This window comes from Anoplophora glabripennis, unplaced genomic scaffold (assembly GCF_000390285.2).
Source record: "Anoplophora glabripennis isolate ALB-LARVAE unplaced genomic scaffold, Agla_2.0 scaffold244, whole genome shotgun sequence".
Taxonomy (NCBI): Eukaryota; Metazoa; Arthropoda; class Insecta; order Coleoptera; family Cerambycidae; genus Anoplophora; species Anoplophora glabripennis.
In genome coordinates this window covers 156,665-171,035 of record NW_019416393.1, presented here as the reverse complement: position 1 = coordinate 171,035, position 14,371 = coordinate 156,665, and the positions used below count along the sequence as shown (strand labels likewise).

The following is a 14,371-nucleotide window of genomic DNA, read 5'->3' as shown; positions in this document are numbered from 1 at the left end:
GAATAAGGTATTTCTAGTAGGCGAGGTGATTTGGGATAGGCGTGTTTCCCTTGTCGGAGGAGCTACCTCAGACGCAAACTTATTTGCGTCGGTCTGTAAGTATGCTCATAACGACGCATCGCACAAAGTCCACAATGAAGCCTCGCCGAGACTTAAGACAAGGCTTATTGCAGAGGTCTTTTCAAGTCTCGACTCTATGTAAAATCATTACATTAGACTTAGATGAGGTTTTGGGTGGTGCACCGTTAGGAACACGCACCTACAAACAAATTATTGGGGTGGAAGTTGTGGAAGGAAACAGGGAAAGTTAATTTGACCACCTTTTGAAATATCAGTGTCCTTATATTGGTAACTTCAGGAAAAAAGTGAAATTGTGATTGGTACTCAATACTCCTGACAGTGGAAGGCTAGTTTACAAGCTGAAGCGATATGGTATACTAGATCGCTACACTACATTCAAAGAAGTGTTGCAATCCACCATGCATTATACAAACCTGGTAACGTCTTATTTACTTGCACTTTTCGAATAACATTTGCGAGATCAGGACGACAATGTAATTGAGTAATTGAGGCTGTTTAAACTTATTTAAAATCTGCTCCAAAAAACGTTTTTATAAACAATGACTGTAGTATGATGGATGAGGATTATGTGAAAAAAAAGAAACAAGCAAAGCACTCTTGTTATTATGTTATTTAACAGTTTCCATTGTAAATAAAAATGGGTAATGCAACATTTATCAAATAATGTCTTGCATCAATAGAAACAGTAAAACAATTAACTATTGCTAACGATGTATGAAACAATTGATTTTAATTATTAATGTATTCATATAGGTCTATCGCTTCTTTATTGCTTTGGAACATTAACCACAGAATAGTCGCTGGCATCCATCTTGGATACTTTGACCCAATTAAAAAAGTTGTTTACTACACTTCTGCGGCGCATAAAATGTTTTGCTAAACGCAACCTTATAAATGCAACAAAGTAGTCTTTTGTTGCTACCGTAAAAGCTTGTTTTATTGTAGCCATCGAATATTATTTTCTACAGTTTTGTTTTGCAAGGAATAAGTTGCCAAGTTTGTTGACTTCCGATGAATTACAGATATCTTCTATAAAATATCTTCTACTGAAATGATCAAATCGTTAATCGTATCTGCTTTTGGATAATACTGATCTTATTAGAATTAGTGTACAGGGTGTCCTGATTTATAAGTTTACAGTGAGTACAGGCCGTTGAACATAAGTATAAAAAACAAATGAGTTCAAACTTTTTTTTTGGAACCTACAATTTCCTCGAAATTAAAAATCTTAAGCCTACCATGACTTTTTTGGGTGTCAATTTTTTTAAAAATCGTAGGTATTATTAGCAACTTTTATCCGCGAACTGAAATGAAGTTTTGTATTTGATATGCAATTTAATATTAAAAACCAAATATTTTATTATTAGCTCTCGCATTCTTTACTTTATTTTAAAGCTAATTCAAACAAAAAGTGTAGAAACAAAAACATCCTTCCTAGCAGCTGTCTTTTGCGTGATTAGTCTTTGTCAAGGGCGATAATGGGACAGCAAGAATACAAGATACTTTTTTTGAATTATTAAATTAGCTTAATACCTTTAAAATAGAGAAAAAACAATTTAATACCTTTTATATTTAGATATTTATTAATCCCATTTTAAAAGCCACTTGAAAAGGCAGTCTTAACTAATTTATCGTGGCTAAATTTCATATTTTTGTTTGTTCAGTCATGTTTATAGCTGCTATAAAAATCACGAATATGAGATAATTTCTTTGACGGTTTGCAACGTTATTTAATAATTTCAATGCCAGATATGACTTTTTATATTAGATAACAAGCCGACAAGATTTTAACTAGGCAACATGAATATACTTTCCCAAAGGATTTTGGTGCACTAAATTCGAATCTACTTCGAGTCTACTTGATTGGCACATTGCCGTAAAAACCATCTGCAAAAACGCATTCGTTGATCACAATCCAGAGGTAAAATCTGTTGAACTGGTTGCAGATGATAGGGTGCAACAGCTGGCGCCTTAAGATGCGATGTACGGTACGAGATAAGGTTCCTATTTGCTGCGCGAGTCGTCGAGTACTAATTGTGGGGTCTTCGTCAAAATTTTCCAACACTGCATCTTCAACATTAAGGTTCACTTGCTGACCACGTCCTTCTCCTCGAGGAATAACGCTTCCCGTATCTCGCAGCCGCTCAACGCACTGTAGGATTGTATTTGCATATGGGGGGTGACGTTGTGACTATCGTTCCCGGTACAACCTAGTCGCCACGAGCGCATTTCCTCCGGCTGCACCATACGCTAACATCATATCAACACGTTCGCTAATAGTAAATGTATGTATTGTAAAACTACTTTGTGCACAAAATTAAGCAAAGTAAGAAATAAGAATCTCGTTTTTAATGTAATCGGCACGCTATTCTTAATTTTTACTTTATAAAAATTACACTATCGTGGAATTGCAAAATAAAAACTTTGTCTGGAATCTTTCACTTTTTAACACTGATGGGTCGATGGAGATACTTAATATTTATTTAATAATTAAGTGAATAATGAATACAAATACAAAATCAGTTGACTGCACAAATTTTTTAACAATGTAACCTAATCTTCTTTTAGTATCACTAGTATTAGATTATACAGACTTAAAATAATTATAAGGTTGCATCTCGGGTCGCATAAAAACATTTTCAAAGTTTTTAATAAATAACACAGAGTCGGTCTTCATTTTCGTTGAATAAATGAACTTTATTTTACAAAAAAAAATGCGAACTTTTTCGTATAAGACTTTTCTATTAAAAATATCATCAGAAAGATGTAGTTTAAATTTTATAGATTATACACGCCACAACCTGTATAAAGTATTAATTTATTTAGAATCATTTTCGAGATAACATATTGTAATAAATTTGTTTGTTAATGGCCCCTTTTAAAGAGGCGTAGCGCCACAGGGGGGTATTTTCGGACACTTGTCGATAAGAACTTTTTTGGTCAAAATTACTTTCTCTATCATCTGTGTTCGTTTGGCACACCGAAAATGAAACACCCTGTATATAAATATATTTTTGATTCAAAACATGTTTTTCAGTGTTGTTGGAAATGCACTAATAATACGATATGTATAAATGGAAATAAAATGAAAAAGCTAGTTAATAGTGCATCAATCAAAGTAATACATGATGGTCGTTTAGAGTTCGTAAAAAAGTAACCTGGTCATTAAATTTCTTGCAATATATGTTTTTCCTTCAACTGTAAATGGATATCATAAATTAAGTACAGTTATATGTTATTTCATTAGCAATATGAAAGGAATAGTGGGAAAGGCCAAAAAAATCATCAACATGGTATCACTAACGGGAAAACCCTAGGTAATTAACTGCCTATTGAGAATTTAACAGCAGAAGTGTGGTATAACAACCCCGGGTTCGATCGAAAAAAAAATATAAACGTAGATGTAGCCAAAAATATGTGATCGTCATAAGGAATACCTACGTTGTATACATCTATTTTTAATTGACCGGAAGGCGCTGGCTACTAACTTTAAAGAGGGGAAGTATGGTTTAATTTTATAAAACAAAAGCAGAAGAAATACACCTAACTTTATTATTTACGTACAACAGTCTTCAAATTAAACAAGTGACAAGACATGCACACTCCCAAGTAAAACTGAAGAGGTTTGGTGTTAGTTAGCCCGCAGGGCCGGAAGGTACTGAAGTCCCATACGGGAGGCAATCCAGCTATGAGTTGAGATTTCGGAAGATCTGTTTGAGCAATTCTTTTTTGTATTTATTTATTCTTTTTTTTCAGATTCGATCCTCAAGGACGAAAATGTTAGTAAATTCAACAAGGCTCTTATAGGCGTATGACATAAAGTGAGCACAAGAAACGCTTTATTAGTTGTTTTTCGAACAATGTAATCATGATAAAAACAAGTTAAATGTGAAACAAAGGAGTTGTTATTGCAATATCTGGGCAGTCACGACAATATATATATTTTAACATGTAATAAATAATGAGCAATCGTTAATAATAATTGTTAACAATTTTACCTTAGAAAATATTTGCCCTTGAGGATAAAGCAATGGAGGCTAAACATGGAGGCAGAGAAGAATTGTTATCATTAAACATCTATAATCATCACAATCATAAGATTACACAGAACAATTAACAACAAAGTACTTAGAGAATAATTACCTGCTAATTAATACGGGTTAAACACTTTTATTTTTCACTATTTTGCCACTGTCCGCCGATCGTCTTACTCCCATCTCCACACTGTTCTCACTTCAACTATTTAGGCTTCCTTCCAGAATTCCCCACCTAAGCGTTTGTTTTTGCGCTTCCTTCTACCAACTGTCAATATTACGTTTTCATTATTATACAACACCCACGTAACAGGTGACGTCGAAGTTGATACGATAAGTATCAGTATCAGTATAAGTATACGCACAGAAGCGACTTTTTTCTTAGTTTGTACTATAATTTAGTTAGTTTTCCACAAATATTTCCGACAACTGAACGTAATTTTCAAATAAGAGAATGGAAAAATCAAAATCGGATATAATGTTCTTCTATGAAAAAAAAATACATAGTTAATAATATATTTACTTTTTTATTAATTCAACTAGGATGGATCATCATTAAATTCAGCGTAAAAACTTGTATTTTTGTTGATCGTATTACTTCATCTAACTTCCAGCAATTCAATAGAATATAAATGAACGCCAATAAATTTTCTGAACCTCTTTACGTAAACAGAATAGCAAGACAAACATATTTTTTAAACTAACTGTTGTAATGAGGCCCCTTAAACAAATAGTGGGTGCGAATATATACAACTAAGATCTTTATCTAATAGCATATCAATAATATAATAAATCCTTGACCAACCAGTAAACAAAGATGTAGATAATATATCAGGAAAACAACTAAGAAAAAGTGGTCCTGCTTCTAACTTTAGCGGCAACTGATAGAACTTGCGATAAATCGCGCAAATCATTTCCTTTGTTGCAAATATTGTATAAATATTCATTAGCAGGGTTTAAAAACTTTTGTGGGTCCTACATAAATATTTATAGTCGTCTACTATTTAAACAGCAAATCGAGTATCTAATGTTCGCTATAGTGCCTTTTAATAATGGATTAAAAAAATCATGCATTCATGTCTCCGAAGGAATTCTCACCACAGGAATAAAATTAGAACAAAAGGAAAATACAGGAATTTTTTAAACGTGTGAAATTTACACAATTTAACCTTTTGGTTTACTTGATTTGTACTGATTAAGCCACTGAAATTAATATTAATAATTTTAGTAATTTCTTCTCATTCGACGTTACATACAGGGTGTCCCGTTCATGTTTCAAAAAAACTTGTGTGCAAGTTCCTCATGGGAAAATAATAGGGGTAGTTCATGTATCGTTTTTTTCTTAGACGCCCTCTTTTCGAGATACAGTGTGTTGAAGTTGTTACTTTTCAAATGGTTTTCCTTAATTATCTTTAAATCGGCTAAAGATAAAAATGTCAAAATTTGTACACGAGTAAACATCAATAGTGAGTTAAGAATAATGTGCAAACGGTTTCTTTCTGAAAAGCAATGTCGCCGATACAGGTAATTAGAGGGATACAATGGAAAAAAAATATATGTTAAAAGTCAAAATTTATTACATTATTAAACGGTTCTGTAAACTCTAAATCATATTACAAAGAAAAAGGTAAACTTGCCGAAATTCGGTAGCATGTACCATTTTCGAGAAGAAAGAAGTTGCATTTTTTTTGCTCACATAAAACGGCACAAGTACATTAACAAAATATTAAATTGAAAGAGGACTTTACCATTGAATGAGCTGAAGACATTTAGCTACCAACAGTATTTGCATTTCAGACTATAATTTTAATTTCTTACGTATCGCATGAAACAGTTAAATTGCAAAACATTTTATTAATTAAAAAAAAATAAAATTTATTGTAAGTTTCAGCTTGTTGTAAACTAATATTTAAAAAAGTAAATCAAAATAAACGGATTATGGTAATTAATTATTTATTAACAACTAATTTTAGATTTTGTAAACTACTACACTACCATTACTAAAATAAACAATTGTTGAATGGACTGAATTGTAGATGGACATGAATCCTTAAAAAAAGTGATAAGAACAGAAAAATATTAGGAAACAGACTCGGAGACATACAGAACAAAACAGCTGCACAATTAAATAAATGAGCAAAACTCGAAATGCTACAGTAGATGCTGAAATTGTCCCTTATTTTATTCTATGCAACTTCATTTTTCACAAAAATGGTACATGCTACCGAATTTCAACAAGTATGAATTTTTTTGTAGTATGCTTTAGACTTTACAGAACCGTTTAGAAATTTTATAAATTTTTAATTTTAACATATTTTTTTCGATTTTACCCCTCTAATTACCTGTATCGGCGACACTGCATTTCAGAAAGAAACCGTTTGAAAATTATTCTTAGCGCACAGTTTATGTTTACTCGTGTACAAATTTTGACATTTTTATCTTTAAAGATAATTAAGGAAAGCTATTTGGAAAGTAACAACTTCAACACACTGTATCTCGAAAACAGGGTGTGTTAGAAAAAAACTTTACATGAACTATCCTTATTATTTTCCCATGAGGAACTTACACACAAGTTTTTTTTAAACATGAACGAGACACCCTGTATACAGGGTGTCCCAAAAGTCGCCCGTCCTTTTGGGTTTTAATTAAGGGGACAAAAACAAACCGAAAAGCAAGAGTGGAAAATTTTCCGATTATTTTTCTTTGTTGAGTTATTCAAAATACAAAAACAGATAAACATTTGGGCTGGGTTACTAAATAATTATGTAGTTCAGAGCTGTATTTACTGCAGCTGTATGTTTTTAAATGAAAATTTACCATTGCCATTGCTAGATGACGTTCCGTTGACAGTTAGACTAAATTATTGGTTTCAACATGATGGAGCTCCATCACATTATGGTTTACGAGTATGAAATTATCCGAATCAAAACATCCCAGATAGATGGATTAGAAGAGGGTAGACTCATAGCATAGCCTCCTAGACCACCAGATCTGAATCCCCTAGATTCTTCTTTTGGGGGTATTTAAAAGAAAAGACTTACATGAACCTGCTGTAAATCCAGAAAATGTAGTAGCCCGTATACACGTTGCCGTCACGTTAATAGACCAAGAAATGCTACAAAGCGTTCATGTTTCAATGTTGAATCGTGCTAGTCTTTGTTTTGAAGTAGAAGGCAACTTATTTGAACACATTTTGTAAAAACAATTTCTATTATTTAAGAATATAGTTTTAGTTTTTATATATTTTATAAAATAGTTTTATTATTAAAATGTTTTTCTCCATCCTTTTCAGATTAAAATAATTCCTAACACCATGATACAACCGACAATCGGAAACTATAATTACCGACTATTGGTTATAAATTATTTGTCTTGATCCTCATAAGCACAGATTTCAGTTTGGAGACAAAAAAAAAGTATTTTCGCTTTTTTAGTTTTTTGAATAAATTTTTGAAATAATAGGAAAATTTGATTTTCAATTCGTTTTTGTCCCCTTAATCAAATCCCAGAAAGACAGGCGTCACTTTTGGGACACCCTGTATACATTTATATCTTAAAAACAGAACTAGTCTATGTCCAAAATTCCTTATGTTGCGACTTTATGTCTTTTTCGATTAATTTAAAATATTGATTCGGCTAATGAAGTGGCTGGCGCAAATACATACTACGGATAGGTTGATGTAGATGGTAACTTATTATTTTTCTTTAAGAAATATTTTCGAGGTGAATACTCAAAGAAATATTTCCACTTTCCTAAATGAGTCCTTGTCTATTTTCATACTGATCATGCCGTAGCTGCGTATAATTGTTTATTTCATTGGAATATGTAAAGTGAACGTAATATGCCCGTAAGAAGTTGTTTTCGTTAAATTGTATTAGACATAAGACTGGTTCTGATCTATTTGGTTAGGTCATGGAATTTAGGACTAGACATCGATGCGACTCAATTTTGAAAAGTCATCGGTGGTTCGGGTCTTTTTTGAATACCCTGTATATTGGGAGCGCGTACTAAAGGTCCAAATGTCCGCGACGCTCTATATATAAAATGTTTATTTTATCGGCCGCAGCTAGCCAATGAAAAAAGAAGAGCGCCAGAAGAAACGACGGGGCTCACTCAGGACAGAACAAAGCTCCACGAGCCGCTCGGGATGGCGAGCACAGAGATGGCGTGGGTAAAGAGCGATAGTACCGCTCGACCCGGCCCCATCCGAGGTCATTTTTCCCCGCCAATGATATTGGCTGTCGATTTCACTCAGCGTTGGACAGAAAATAGACAGAGACAACAATACAAAAGTTATACAAATATGTATGATTTTTGCATCTTTCATTACAAATGATGATTTCTCTGGAAAATTACTGAGGTAGATTGAATTTTTCTATGACGGCTTCTAATAAATATATCGATTAAAGTTTCATTCATATTTTGTACCTGTTTAATATTAATTCATAAGGAATAAAATTATTTAAGATGTGTTCATTCATTTTTTCAAATTTGTTAGATATTTAATCCAGTCGATTTGAAATAGCACCGTAAAAATTAGTTTATGATAAATGGTTTAGCGATTTTTCACGAACAATACATTTGCTATGGTTAGTTTGGTAAATCCAAGTTGGTTTTGTTGATTCTCAGTCGCTGGAAAGAATAATTTTGTATGACAAAATACACCTTTACTTTTTATTGTCACATAAGTCAAAGACTTTTCGTAAGATAATTTTTCCATATTTCCTAAAACTATAGAATTCTTCAACTTATAAAATTAAATTTTTATAAAACAACCTAATTTTCAGTTATAGTGAATTGATTTTTAAGAATTAATAAATATGACTCAACAATTTAACTTCGAATTTAACTAAAGAAAAAGATAAACATATTTGCACATATGTAAGTATGATTTTTAATAAAATGTCGATTTGATTGAAGTAATATAATAATAATTTTTAAAATTAATTAATCAAGGAATTACATATTTTCCCACGGGAGATTAGTTAAAAAGTCAATGATTCTTTCTGAAAACTGACTTATAACTGACGAATAATTTGTGCGACAAGAAGGCAACATTATTTTTTTCTCTTAAAGGTTCTGTGCTTAGCGCGGTCATGTGCTTTTACATCTAAGTAAGGCGATTAGTTCGTTCTTATGGTCGTAAAAATTCCTGCATAATATTATATAGGAGTATAATTTTTATTGCAGATATATTTTATGTAGCGACATCTTCATCTACAAGAGTACTATGGTACCTCGTTGGACAAAATTGGATTTCAATTTCTGTTCTTACTAAATTACATGATTTCTTATGTTTTTTCTATTAAATTATCAAACAGAAAAAAACAAAATAGAGTAGTAGGTACGACTAGCAAGGAACGTTATCGAAGTGCCAGCCACCAATTTCAATGAAACTCGTTCTGTTGTAAAGGACAAATAAACACGAGACAAGTACATTTTCTTTTCTACCTTCCTTGTAAATAAAACCAAAAATATGAAAAAAAATTAAATATGTAAATTGATTAATATATTTTAATTTTACTTAACTTTTTTGTTGAAAAAAAAAGTTTTAATAACTGCATACAACAAAATATATGAGATATATTTAGTGTAAATATATTCCTTGCATTTATACAAATAAATTATGGTTTACCTGTTTACGTATGAGTTATTAATTCAAATTACCGTCATTTTCATAATTTTTTAATTGAATTTAATATGAAAGTTAATATATTATTATAATTATTGTGCTTTCATATTTAAAGTAAAAAAAATAATGTACAATAATTAATAATAAATATAGATATTTAATATGTATAAAAAAACATGTTTGTAAACACAATAGATTATGATTAATTAATTTTATTAAAATAAGTACGTAAATTCTTGACCTTTGACACAAAATAAATTACTAAATTCTTTCTATTAGATTAGAACTACTATCAGATCACACATACTCTTTCTTTAACGCATCAAATGATTGATTTAACACCACAATATATCCTACTACAGTTTCTGAAAAATATACGTTATAGGACATAATTTTATATACGAGTTATAGGAAGCAGTATGAGAAATTGTAATTCCATTTTTCTATATCACCATATTTCTAAATTCTGCTTTTAAGGATTTTTTCGAAGTGTTTTGATGACTTTACACCCAAAAAAGCCTTAATGCATCAATGTTTACTTTCAATTTCTCATTTATCCAAATTCGGTTAACCTAATCAAACATTTTAAAATGAATTTTTATATTTTATTTCGACGTTCTTCTGAAAATCAGTAGCTTTAAATCAACTAGGTTTATTAAGGCTTTTTTGCTGATCCACATCCACAGAACGACTTCTTAGCCTAGGGAAATTAGCATTTGACCTCGCAAAATTCCCTCCAAGCTGAATTTTTGGACAGATGTTATTTGGGTGCCTCAAACCCAAATCCGTAAAAATCATAGAATTCTCAACATGAGGTCAAAGTTTTTTGCAAATATCTCGCGTTCTGTGCATCGGACATCCATAAGAGAATTCAATTATCTACAAAATTGGTCTCTTGCATTTTTTTCAAAACCTCACCCTGTTCGAGATATTCAAGGTCAAATTTCCAAAGAAAACGGTTTTTCGTGAATATCTCGCTCGGACGTTCATGAAGTTAGTTGTAAAGAATTTAATTATCTTCAAGATACGTAATTTAGAGTTCCAAAAAAATATTTTTGAAACAGAATTGAAATATATTTGAAATAATTGAAATTATGCCACAAATTACCAATTTCGCATCTCAAGAAGAAAGAACCTTTGGAAAAAATGCAGGTCAATCTTATACATAATATTTTTCCTATTCCCAATGTATTGGGCGCCAGATATTCGCAAAAAAACTTGTTTTTGAAACTTTGACCTTGAATATCTCCAAAAGGGGGACACCGCAAAGAACGTATGTACAAAAAACAGCTTGAAGGGAATTTTGTAGAGGTTTCCTGCTTTTTTCGTCTAATTGCGTTGATTTTCAAACGTCTTGCTTAATTTGAAATTAAGTCAAATTTAATTTAAGTGATAGTAGTCGAATATCAAGTCACGCCAAGTAGTTTATTTCAAGCACTTGTAAAATCAAGTAATTCTTCAAGGTTAACCGAAGCCATACCATTACATATTTCTATATTAACTTGTATCTAATAAAAGCTTCTGTGATTTAGGTGTATAAAGGAAACACTTGGAAGTCATCCTTTCGTAGAAATAAATATTTTTAAGAAAAATATATTTGGAAAAAATTTTGATCATTGTGTTAAACTGGAATAGATAAAAAAATAATTTGCTAGCACTAATCAGAAGCGAGATACAGGCGTGACCCTTTGACTTAGTCACCCACGTAATAGCCGTAGCTTTAGAATTAGAATAAAACTATTTGCTGTGAATAGTAAATGCATAATTTAATTTTTTATAGAATTGTTGCTTAATGTGTATATTTGAAACAGAAATGGTATGGAAAGTTGCTTTTCACTAGAATCGGAAAACTACAATCTTAGGTCATTGCAACTAGACTCGAAATAATGCGTTCGTATCTTTTGCATTTTTTGGCACATAATAAATTTCAGCGTTCCTTGAAACCAGGTCAAGTCAAGTAATGATTTTTTAAAAAAACTTCAATTCAAGTTTAGTTTCTAAAAACATTAAGCTAGGTGCTCTAAATTAATTTAGACTTACCAACTCCCAAGTCAACCCAATATTCAACGATGCTCCAATGGACACTTTTTGGAACTCTATTCTTCATAGCTAAAAGCTGACACAGATCGTTGGCACATAAATTCGTCTCAACAACCACAGACTGAAAACTTCCATCATCGTTGTAAAACACAAGCTCTTCCTGCAAAGAAAACAATAAGTAGTTTTGTACTCATCTACAATATATTTTATTTTTAATTTTATTACTAATAATAATTTAATAATAAAATATATACGAATATGTACTATAAACAGTAGTGGGCTAATTTTAAATTAAAAATTTGAAGAAATATACTTTTTATAGACCTTGTATAAAATTTAAATTCTGCAGACAATCACTAATTTCAGGCGGTCAAACATAGTAGAGAAAACCCCATACGTTCATATAATACCTTGTGAGAGACATTTATCCTATAATTTGGTATCATAGTGAATTGAACAGGTGAGTTCTAATCTCACTAAATGACTAATTACGCCTTATTTTAAAGTAGTTCAATGTATTAGGCATTTTTCATGTATTTAAATTAATTTTGGTCAATGAACAATTTTAAATAATAATTTGATATAATTATCTATTGAAACATGTTAAGTCATTTATAGATTAACTAAGATAATTACGCCACTGTGGAGAGTTTGAGTCACTTGCATATTTAATAAGATTAGTTATTATTCATACAGCCACTTAGAGTATTTTAAGTATGTACTTTGAGTCACTTGGTGTGTACTGCGGAGAGTTTGAACCAGTTGCACGCGTTATAAGATTAACTATTCAGATATTTTAGGTCATTTACAGGTCAATTATGCCACTGTGCTTGAGCCACTTTGTGTATTCTAAGTATGTACTGAGGAGAGTTTGAACCACTTGCATATACTATATAATCAACTAATCAAATAGGTTAATTACGCTAATATGGAGGGTTTGAGCCACTTGCATATTTGTGTATGCCAATGTCGAGAGTTTGAGCCATTTGGTATGTACTACAGAGTTTGAGCCACTTGCACGTTTTATAATATTAACTATTCAGATATGGTAAGTCTCTTAAGGGTCAATTACGCCACTGTGCTTGAACCATTTCATGTATTTTAGGTATGTATGGAGAATTTTAGCCACTTCCATTTTAATACAGTAAATGTTGAAATAATAATAAATTCAATTTCTACTACAAATTAGTTACTCAGATATTTTTGCTCTCAGTTCGAACAGAGTCCTAACCAGGTTCTATTCAATATAGATATCAGTATTATTTTATAAAAATAATTTGGTTTGTAAGTATTTTATGTTAATTACGTTGTTTTTATTATTTAGGATTCATATAAACAATAAATTTAGTTAAAAAAAATAACTAAGCCGATCAACAAATAACATATATACTTATAAAAAACCTACAATAACACCGAATGAAATTAATAATAATAATAATAATAATAATAATAATAATAATATTTATTTAATTTTGGTCAATGAACAATTTTAAATAATAATTTGATATAATTATCTATTGAAACATGTTAAGTCATTTATAGATTAACTAAGATAATTACGCCACTGTGGAGAGTTTGAGTCACTTGCATATTTAATAAGATTAGTTATTATTCATACAGCCACTTAGAGTATTTTAAGTATGTACTTTGAGTCACTTGGTGTGTACTGCGGAGAGTTTGAACCAGTTGCACGCGTTATAAGATTAACTATTCAGATATTTTAGGTCATTTACAGGTCAATTATGCCACTGTGCTTGAGCCACTTTGTGTATTCTAAGTATGTACTGAGGAGAGTTTGAACCACTTGCATATACTATATAATCAACTAATCAAATAGGTTAATTACGCTAATATGGAGGGTTTGAGCCACTTGCATATTTGTGTATGCCAATGTCGAGAGTTTGAGCCATTTGGTATGTACTACAGAGTTTGAGCCACTTGCACGTTTTATAATATTAACTATTCAGATATGGTAAGTCTCTTAAGGGTCAATTACGCCACTGTGCTTGAACCATTTCATGTATTTTAGGTATGTATGGAGAATTTTAGCCACTTCCATTTTAATACAGTAAATGTTGAAATAATAATAAATTCAATTTCTACTACAAATTAGTTACTCAGATATTTTTGCTCTCAGTTCGAACAGAGTCCTAACCAGGTTCTATTCAATATAGATATCAGTATTATTTTATAAAAATAATTTGGTTTGTAAGTATTTTATGTTAATTACGTTGTTTTTATTATTTAGGATTCATATAAACAATAAATTTAGTTAAAAAAAATAACTAAGCCGATCAACAAATAACATATATACTTATAAAAAACCTACAATAACACCGAATGAAATTAATAATAATAATAATAATAATAATAATAATAATAATATTTATTTAATTTTGGTCAATGAACAATTTTAAATAATAATTTGATATAATTATCTATTGAAACATGTTAAGTCATTTATAGATTAACTAAGATAATTACGCCACTGTGGAGAGTTTGAGTCACTTGCATATTTAATAAGATTAGTTATTATTCATACAGCCACTTAGAGTATTTTAAGTATGTACTTTGAGTCACTTG

At 30.9% G+C, this 14,371-nt stretch overlaps 1 protein-coding gene across 4 annotated transcripts in view; it reads right to left on the bottom strand.

The window, feature by feature from the left end:
* The window catches only part of LOC108906939 (growth factor receptor-bound protein 14), a 700,528-nt gene that overhangs the window by 549,405 nt on the left and 136,752 nt on the right, over positions 1-14,371 (bottom strand). For all 4 annotated transcript variants that reach the window (XM_018710384.2, XM_018710385.2, XM_018710388.2 and 1 more), the window contains exon 3: positions 11,789-11,948. In XM_018710384.2, the coding sequence (XP_018565900.1) occupies positions 11,789-11,948 (160 nt within the window). The remainder of the gene's footprint in view (positions 1-11,788; positions 11,949-14,371) is intronic.